The sequence below is a fragment of the Zingiber officinale genome, chromosome 11B (genome assembly GCF_018446385.1).
Source record: "Zingiber officinale cultivar Zhangliang chromosome 11B, Zo_v1.1, whole genome shotgun sequence".
Lineage (NCBI taxonomy): Eukaryota > Viridiplantae > Streptophyta > Magnoliopsida > Zingiberales > Zingiberaceae > Zingiber > Zingiber officinale.
Genome location: NC_056007.1, coordinates 87426667 through 87435997, shown reverse-complemented (window position 1 = coordinate 87435997; position 9331 = coordinate 87426667). Strand labels below are relative to the sequence as shown.

Genomic DNA, 9331 nt, shown 5'->3' with positions numbered 1-9331 from the left:
AAAAAAAAAAATATATATATATATATATATATATAAAGATATTTTAATAATATCATATTTATATATTAATTATATGTATATACATTTTATACATTATAATTGGAAGATAAAGATTTTTAATTGATGATTCTGACCAATAAAATTTACTGATTAATAAAATATCTTGTACATGTATGCATATATTCTGACTGACCAATTTAACATTACAAATTTTGTTGATTAGAATTTTGTCAACTAGAAATTTTTATCTTTCAATTATAATGCACGCACATATTCATGTAATTAATATATAAATATGATATTACTAAAATATTTTTATATATATATGTATGTATGTATTTTGATTGATCAAATTCTGACTATTTAATATTATCCTTATCAATAATATTAATGGTTTAATGATTTTTTTTTGATGACTTAGATTATATATTGACATATTGTTATGGTTCAATTTTAACACGCGATAATCTATTGAGACTTGGCAAGGCTTGTGAACTATTGAGAATTTTTTTTTGAATAACTTCCACTGAGCACTACAAAAAACACCTTGGAAAAGCATACTGCAACTTTTATGTGCACATGAAACTGATTACGCATCGGTAGAAGAAAAAAAAACGACTGAAAGAATACATCGGAAAACTACGGCGTCGCCCCACGTCACCTGAAAAGGGAAGCAAAGAGAGACGACGGAGAAGAGGAATTGATAGGAAGGCGGCCGAAGAATCATCAACGGTTGATATTTCATAACCAGAAAGATCATTCGGTGGAGCGTCGTTTTCCTTCCCGAGGAAATACTTGGCGTAGACATACGGTGTTGTTTTCCATATCGTCGATTCTCGTATAATACAAATTCGATGGAAATCTTCTACAAAATATCTCGACGGACAGACGGATTGCCTGTACTAAAATTGTGGTAGTTTAAAAGGAAAAAGAGGTTAATCGAGAGTTGAAAAGGAAAAGGTTGACGGGGTCGCCCATCGAGGGACCCGCCGGGCCGTTCGGAGGCGGTGGACTTACCGCTCCAGAAGCAGTCAAAGCCGATCGCTTGCCTCCTCCTCCATCTCTTCTTATCTTACAAAAGAAGCCCACGCCCACGGAGGAGATCTAACGGTGGACTCACCACCCTTCTCGCTCATCCGCAACGACTGTCAAACTTACACGTGCCCGTCACCCTACGACTCCACTCCGTCGCCCAAGTCATCCTCTTAAATCCTCCCTCCTTTCACAATTAATGCACGGCTCCTCCTCCTCCTCCTCCTCCTCCTTGCAGCTTCTCATGGAGATTAGTAGAGATTCAATCCACGAAGATGATATTCAGGCCACCGAACGGGCTACTGGCGGCGGCTCTGGTGACGACGGTTCAAAGGCCGCTGGGATGCGTGGGACGGTGCATGAGATGGATTTCTTTGCAATGAAGGAGAGCAGCCAACCGCCGACGTCCTCCAGGATGGATCGTGCTCGTGTGCCGGATCTCAATCTGAACAAAGAAGTTGATCTCGCCATGAACGTTAGTTGCATTAGTACTGTGGTTTTATTTAATTATGGCTTTATATATAATCGATCGTTTAATTTCATGTGCTAAAATAGATTGGTTTTACTCCGACGCGGGATCAAGCGCCGATGGCCCCGGTTGGAAACAAGAGTGTTGAGATCGAGGTTGGGATCGATCTAGTTTTTTTTTTTTAAAATTATTTCGCTGATTAATTTCTTACGACAATCGACATGCGAAGTTAATTAATTGGTTTAAATATTATCGGAATGATCAAGAAGTTAGAAGAGATGCGTGAAGAGCTCGCAGAGGCGAAGGAGGAGAACCGGCGGCTGAGGGAATCGCTGAGCGACGTCGCCGACAAGTATGGATCCTTGCGGGCTCATTTCATGAAGCTGTTGCAAGAACGAGGAGGAGGGAAACTCCACCAGGTGGGAGGGATCATGTGCAAAATTGCGTGCTTCTGCAGTAATTTCTGACTAAAATCAACAACTATATACCTACTCAGGCCGAAGACGAAGTGACCCGGCGAAGTCATCAGCTGGAGGAAGAGGAAGGTGGATCGACTGTGGCGAGGCAATTCGTCGATCTCCGACCCGCCTTATCGGCCAAGGAAGAGTCTCACAACACAGAGCTCAGTACTGATGATCAGGACAACTCCGCTCACACTAATCTCGACGCTGGGGAAATGGAAGTGGCCGCTTCACAGCCCAAGACGACTCAGCAGCAGCAGCCGCCGGACCACGAAGCGACCATGAAGAAGGCTCGGGTCTCAGTTCGAGCTCGATCCGAAGCACGAATGGTACATCGTATAATTCATTATATTAGATTGAGTAGCTTGATTGGATTTGTAAAGCTTTCCATGGAATTAATTAGATAAACGACGGCTGCCATTGGAGAAAATACGGCCAAAAGATCGCCAAAGGAAACTCCTGTCCTCGAGCTTATTACCGCTGCACCATGGCCGACGGTTGCCCTGTTCGAAAACAGGTAAATTTCTGATTATATTATTCAGGATGAACTATTTTTACCCACAATTGTCCTTCGATTATATCTATAGGTTCAACGGTGCGCCGAGGACCGGAGTGTGTTGATAACAACCTACGAAGGGACCCACAACCACCCACTTCCTCCGGCGGCCGCCGCCATGGCCAGGACTACTTCGGCGGCCGTGTCCATGCTTCTGTCTGGCTCCACGTCAACTGCCGACCAACCGTTGCTCGGTTCCAACAGCTTACTCGCCAAAAGAACCCTGCCTTTGTCGTCAGCGAGTGTGGCCATGATCTCGTCATCTGCTCCGTTCCCGACCATTTCGCTCGATTTAACCGGCGTTCCCAATTCTCTTCCACAGTGGAGGCCGTCGACGAATATCGATCCATTTCGAGTGCTCCCATTCTCCAACGGCGTGGCTCCGAGCCTCGCATCCTTCGGCCACCACGACCAGCAGTCTCATTTCTCAGGGTTGCAGATGTCGACAAGTTGCCTCACCGCCGGCGATGAGGGCGGAGCAACGAGCGAGTTTTTGCCGATGAAGCCGCACCCGTCTGGGCCAAGGTCGCTTGCTGAGACGGTGAGCGCGGCGACGGCGGCTGTCGCCAACGATCCCAACTTCACCGCCGTGCTCTCTGCTGCGATCTCCTCCTTCATGAATCGCAATGGCGACGGCAGAGAGTGAATCGAATAAATCAGATGGGATGGAGCATTAGAGATTTTCCTTTTTTTCCATATCGTTCTTTTACTCATTTTCTTTTAATTTGTATTAATTAATTAGGATTTAAGAAAAGAGTTAATTAATTAGTTGTTTTTTTATAATCCAGCTTAAGATTAGGAAGAAAATCTCCTAATTATTCCATAGCAATTGATCCTGTCTGAACGCTGAATCGATGGATACTGGGTACGTGGCGCTCTTCCAACCGATGACGTGAATCTCTGACCGGTCATATGGATCTTCGGCGAACCTGTAAAGAAGTCGGGCCGGGAAGGGGTTCCCGGCGACGACCCTCCGACACTCAAGTCAGACAAGAGAAAAATGATAGTGACTTCGAAGATGTGAGATCATGTGATCGCGTACCTCCGGCGAAGTCTGAGAGCTCTTATATAGAGCTGCGAAGAGGCTTATGCATACATACCGAGACGAACACGTGTCCTTTTACCATACCTCAGTATAGGCTTGTCAGAGGAGCTTGTCTGACACCATACTGCTACAGTTCGAGCACGTCTCTGATGGGACAGTAGAACCTTCCATCGTCGAATTCTGCGTATAGTCTGGTCGTCGAATATGCCTGTTGTCAGAAGATGTTCCCCAATATCCCCTTGTCCTTGTCTCCTTTTTCCCCGAGCCGAGTGTCCCTCCGCTCAGCAGGCATCGGTCCGATCGGGCGCAGGTATTGGTCCAACCGGGTGCTCGGCTGAGACTATTCCTTCACAGCATTCGTCTCGGCCGAGCGGGCTGGCCGCTCGGCCCGGAGATCCTGTTCACCATGAGCGTCGGAAACTCGACTCCCCGTCGAGTTGTCTTTGATTCCGCTAGGACTCGTTCGGCCGGTCGACCTAATCCTTCTTCGATCGGCCGGACTTCATACTGACCCTTTTGACCTTTGACCACCATCTGACGTTGACTCCCCTCCAGAGGATCCCGTCCGAACGGGAGGATCAGCAATAGAAAGAGATTCTTTAATCCGAATTCAGTTAATTCATTTTAAATTTAGTTTGATTTTGACTCAATTACTTTAATAAATAAATTTGATCATCCTAAAACTTGATTAGGTGGTTTTTATTATGCAATACGAACCCTTTATAAATTAACTAATATAAAATATATGAAAAGGCTCATTGAATATAGACCGTTTGACTAAGCCGCACTTTCAACAACTCACCCTGCATTCTTCTTCTTCTTCTTCTTCTTCGAATTCAAACTCTGCTCTCATGGTGATATCTCCTGCCATCCTCGCTTCATAGTCGGCCAGCTCAAGCATGTAGTAGATGGCGTCCTCCATTTTCTGGTGAGAGCCACCCCCGGCTACAAACACCCCTAGCGCCTCCCTGCCGACGGCCACCCAGGACCATCCCACTTCCTTCCTCAACCCCTTCTCCCTCATCCATTTCCTCTCCGCCGCTGCTTCTGCCCACCTCCCTTGCCCTGCGTATATGTTAGCAGACACTACGTATGCCCCCGCTCCGCGCGGCTCCAGCTCCTTCACTGTTGCCGCTGCCCTCCTCACACCCTCCACGTCCCCCTTCGCCGCGCACGCCCTCATCAGCGATGCCCAAGCCACCGCGTCCACCTCGCTCTTCGGCATTTCCTCGAGCACTTTCTCCGCCTCCGTCACTCTCCCTGCCCTCCCCAGCAAATCCACGATGCAGCCGTAATGCTCCCTCCCCGGATCCACCCCCTGCTCCCTCATCGATTCCAAGTACTGCAGAGCACGATCCACCAGGCCGGCGTGGCAACACGCCGTGAGCACCCCGATGTATGCAACTCCGTCGGGAGATAGCCCTGGCGTGCGCTGCATCCGCTCAAACAGCTTGATTGCCTCCGCGCTTCGGCCATGCTCTGCGTAACCGATGATCATAGCGGTCCACGACACTACCTCCTCGGAACCGCGACCTTCGAATACCTGTGCCGCGTCTTCGAGGCTCCCACTTTTCGAGTACATGGCGATCAGTGCGCTTGTGATCATCACATCAGCGTCAGACCCATCGACTATTGCGCGGGCATGGAGTTGCCGGCCGATGCCTAGCGCTGCCGAGGAGGCGCATACACTGAGCAGGCTGGAGAAGGTAAACTCGTTGGGAGGTGGCCACCCATCGCGCCGCATTTCTTCAAACAGAGCAAAAGCCTTCTCGATCTCACACTCCAGGGAGAAACCGGAGATGATAGCTGTCCATGAGACGATATCTTTTGTCCTCGTTTCCCGGAACATTGCGTAGGCGGAGGCAAGGAGGCCGGCGCGGGCATATAAAGTAACGAGGGCGTTGGACACCGAACTGGCGACGACGAAGCCCCGCTGAATGACGCTCGCGTGCAACTGCTCCCCCAGCTCGAGGTAGGCGAGCCCAACGCATGCCGAGATCACAGCTGCAAAAGTGTAATTGTTGGGGCTTACCGCCTCTAGGGAGTCCGACTGCATCCGGAAGAAAGCACGAACTGCTTCCTCGTAGCGGCGCTCCTGCACGTAGGCAGCGATGATGGTCGTGTACGCAATCACGTCGAGGGAGCGCACACGGTTCAACAAGACGAGACCTTCCCGAAGGACGCTGCACTTGGTGTACATCGCAGCGAGCGTATTAGCCACGAACGGTGCAGTCTCCAGCCCAAGCTTCGCGGTCTGTGCGTGGATTTCACGGCCGCGTGCGAGCAGGCGTGCGTCGGCGCAGGCCTTGAGGGCGGTAGCATAAGTGTGGGAGTCGCACGGCACGCCGGAGGCCCACATATCGGCGAAACACCGGACGGCTCGTCGGCACCTCCCTGCGCGGACGAGAGCGGAGACAGCGCTCGTCCAGGAGACGGCATTTCGGTAGGGCATTTCATCGAACACCTGGAGGGCAGATGCGGGGTCGCCGGTCTTGGAGTACATATCCAAGAGGGCGGTAGCGACAAAAACAGAGCCAGCAACCCTCCCCGATTTGAGTGTGTAAGCATGGAGACAGCGTCCGTGAGGGCGGAGGCCGGGACCGTAAGCGCAAGCTTTGATGGCGACGCTGAGGACGAAGGGGTCCGGGTCGAGGGAGGGATCGGCGGAGCGGACGAGGGAGGAGAAGAGGCAGAGGGCCTCGTGGGAGGCGGAGGAGGAGACGTAGCCGGAGATAAGGACGGTCCAGGAGACGATATCGCGGTGGGGCATTCCATCGAACAGGAGGCGGGCGTCAAGGAGGCGGTCGGACTTGACGAGTTGCCGCAACTGTGTGTTGGTTTCGTAGACCACGGCGGGGCCGGAAGGGAGGGTTTGGGTGAAGGACGAGTGGGCCGGATGTGCGAACCGGAACAGTCTGAGCCGTGGGGAAATGGGCGAGACCTTCATGGTCATGTCTCAGTTGGTGAGCAAGGAATGGGACGCATGTTAATATTGCAGTAAAAAATCATCATCCGACTAGCTTTTTCAGGACACCTGTACGCTATTTAATCTTGACTTTAATTACTTTAATAATTTTTATAGATTTTAAAAACCTAGACAGGTATTCAATTTAGATTTTTATACCCTCTATAAAAATTTAATAGTATCTAAATTAAATTTTTATTCCGTTTTAAAAAGTCATATGATATTTAAATTTAACTTTTTAAAATTTTATAAAAATCTTTTGGTATCTAAATTTTCAATATATATTTGTGAATTCTTTTAAAATTTATTGGGTACAAATTTTAAACACTTGCTACAATTTTAAAATATTGTTCTACTCACCCTTGAAATTTTTATAGATTTGTAACTCTACATGTCTCTCTATTTTCTTCTTTCACAAGATTAGACGTTCATTTCTTTCCAATAAACTACACAATCGAGAGTTCTCACCATCAACTTTCAAAGGGTATATTTTTTATGAAAATTTTTGAATCATTCTTGACATTTTTATTCACTACGACACCGACCGTTTTATCCCTTTGTAGACATGCATTTGTCGTTAAACAGATCCTTTTAGGGTTACAGATACTACTTTAGAAGAAACATTCGGCCTTGCGCATGTTAAAGAATCTTCGATTTGCCTCGTTTTTACTGTTGTTTTCGGCGTCTAGGGTTCCACGGTCGGCTTCGGCTAAGCGAGTTCAGTGCTAGGATGGTGTTTGAAGTCTAATGTGTTTTAGGCTTTGGTTTGATGAATGGAGTCATTCTGCATTATTTTGAGAGGATATTTTGGTCATGAGTTTGGATGAAATTTGAAGCATGAGGAGGGACTCTGGAGGATTGAAAATGGTGTTGGTCCCTAAAGAGGTTCAGTTGGAGGCGTGGGCAACTAGTGGGTGATCGAAGAAGGATTACGAGGAGGAGGATAATAAGAAGGGAGAGGAGATTGACTGTTTGATTTTTGTTTCTTGATGAGATGATGAAATCATGTGGCTAATAAGTGAAAAAATTATTAATGAATACAAGATCTTGGAGTCTTGGACAAAAAATGGTTAAAATGAGAAAAAACTAAAATCTTCATGTTTATTAGGATCACCATTATTGTTTTGTCACAATCGAATTGTAATAAATTGAATTAAAAAGAGTTTATCCTGGGTCAACTATTCCAAAGTTGAAATCAAAAGAAGAAAGGCTAGAACAATAACGGTTGTCAAACCAGTGATAAAAAAGTTGCAAAAGAATTCAAGTTTCCAAGGAGCATAAATTTCTTGGACCACTTTTTTATGGTCCAGGGGATGTGTCACTCTCATTTACGGTCAGATCATGATCATGATCCGGTCGTAAATGGTTGCGATCCCTTCTAGGGTTCATCGTCCCCACCAGGTTATAATTTTTATTCGGAACGTGTGGTCGGAGGCCGCCCGAAGGCCTCTGGTGGTAGATAAGTGGCCAGATTACTGGACGCCGAGCGAGGGTGTCCTTGGGGGCGGCCTCCGACCACCCGCTCCGAATAAAAACTATAATCTGATGGGGATGATGAACCCAGAAAGGGATCGCAACCATTTGCGGTCGGATCGCGATCATGATCCGACCGCAAATGGGAGTGGCACATTCCCTGGACTACAAAAAGTTGTCCAGAAGATCCTGCCTCATTTCGAAGCTAAAAATGACATACTAGTTTAATTATTTATTTCCTTGTTTAATATGAGAACAATGATCTTCACATTGCATTTACCCAACAATTTTCGCACAAACATATGCTCCACATTTTGAATTATTAAACAAATCTTACTATGGTAGGCATGCTGTCACAGATGTTAAACCTACACTCAAAACAATATCATCAAAGTGACTAATGAAGTAGAAAATATCTAAACAAAAGTTATGCTACTCATGCAGAGTTGAAATATTTGTTTTTTTTTCATATTATTGTTGCTTGGTAGTAAAAACTTAGGGAAACTTCCTGTTGCATACTTGAAAGACTTTAGAAAACTAATAATCGAATAGGGGATCATGTCATGTTAACATAAAATGTTCATGATCAGTTTGATAGACAATTGATACATCAAACACTAGATTGCGAATTAAGTCAATTTACACCATAAATTGCATGGAATATGTTTAGATATACGTTAATCATTTTCCATGCATAAAATTTTTGATAAAATATGTGTAATGACATGTAATTTTGAATGGTACATAATTATAGGTTTGTTGCCTACTATTTTTCTAGATTTTTAGGCATGCTTATGTATTTATTTTCTATCTTATATATATTTAAGTGATATTATCAATAGGAGATTCACAAGCTAAATATATTGTATAGACAACTGAAGAGAGCAACAAATTGTTAAACTCATGATTGAGAATGTCACACAAGGATGACATGATAGAAGTGGAGTCTCTAGCAAAAAAACTATAGAAACAAAAATACTATCAACTCTAAACAAAAAACTTGCAATCGAAAAGACTTTTACATAATATCAAAGTTGTTTAAAGTGGTTCAAATAGAGGTACAATAACTATTTTAAGTTTATACGTCGTAACTTTGGTTTTGGATGAGATCCTGAGATGAAGAAATTCATGGCTCTTGAAGAAATTTGGAAGGATTATTTTAAGATTAGTATTTTCTATTTAAAATAAAAAAAAAATTATATTTATGATTAAAATTATAACTAGTTTTAACACTTGTTATTTTTCATTTTTTGTAATTTCACCCGAAATATGAACATTATCGAACAAATACTTTTGAGGATTATGAAGATCTGAGAATTACAGTTGGAAA

General features: G+C 45.1%; 2 protein-coding genes across 3 annotated transcripts; one reads left to right on the top strand and one right to left on the bottom strand.

Annotated features, from left to right (window-relative positions):
* Positions 1 to 1216: 1216 nt before the first annotated feature.
* LOC122034613 (probable WRKY transcription factor 31) lies at positions 1217 to 3301 on the top strand. 2 transcript variants are annotated; one of them, XM_042593926.1, is made up of 6 exons: positions 1217 to 1507; positions 1588 to 1656; positions 1771 to 1920; positions 1998 to 2291; positions 2366 to 2479; positions 2550 to 3301. In XM_042593926.1, the coding sequence occupies exons 1-6, from the start codon at positions 1232 to 1234 to the stop codon at positions 3162 to 3164; spliced, it is 1518 nt and encodes a 505-aa protein (XP_042449860.1). In that variant the 5' UTR covers positions 1217 to 1231; the 3' UTR covers positions 3165 to 3301. The 2 variants fall into 2 exon arrangements, with proteins under 2 accessions (XP_042449860.1, XP_042449859.1); XM_042593925.1 differs by having other exon boundaries at positions 1768 to 1920.
* A 950-nt stretch (positions 3302 to 4251) lies between these two features.
* Positions 4252 to 6572, bottom strand: LOC122033528 (putative pentatricopeptide repeat-containing protein At3g47840). The gene has a single exon (XM_042592572.1). The coding sequence runs from the start codon at positions 6514 to 6516 to the stop codon at positions 4354 to 4356; it is 2163 nt and encodes a 720-aa protein (XP_042448506.1). The 5' UTR covers positions 6517 to 6572; the 3' UTR covers positions 4252 to 4353.
* Between the last annotated feature and the right edge of the window lie 2759 nt (positions 6573 to 9331).

Coding starts and splice junctions, on each gene's coding strand:
- LOC122034613 (XM_042593925.1), top strand. CDS start 1,232: ATGCACGGCTCCTCCTCCTCCTCCTCCTCCTCCTTGCAGCTTCTCATG. Junction 2,292..2,365: donor CTCGATCCGAAGCACGAATG/GTACATCGTATA, acceptor GGAATTAATTAG/ATAAACGACGGCTGCCATTG. Junction 2,480..2,549: donor GTTGCCCTGTTCGAAAACAG/GTAAATTTCTGA, acceptor TTATATCTATAG/GTTCAACGGTGCGCCGAGGA.
- LOC122033528 (XM_042592572.1), bottom strand. CDS start 6,516: ATGACCATGAAGGTCTCGCCCATTTCCCCACGGCTCAGACTGTTCCGG.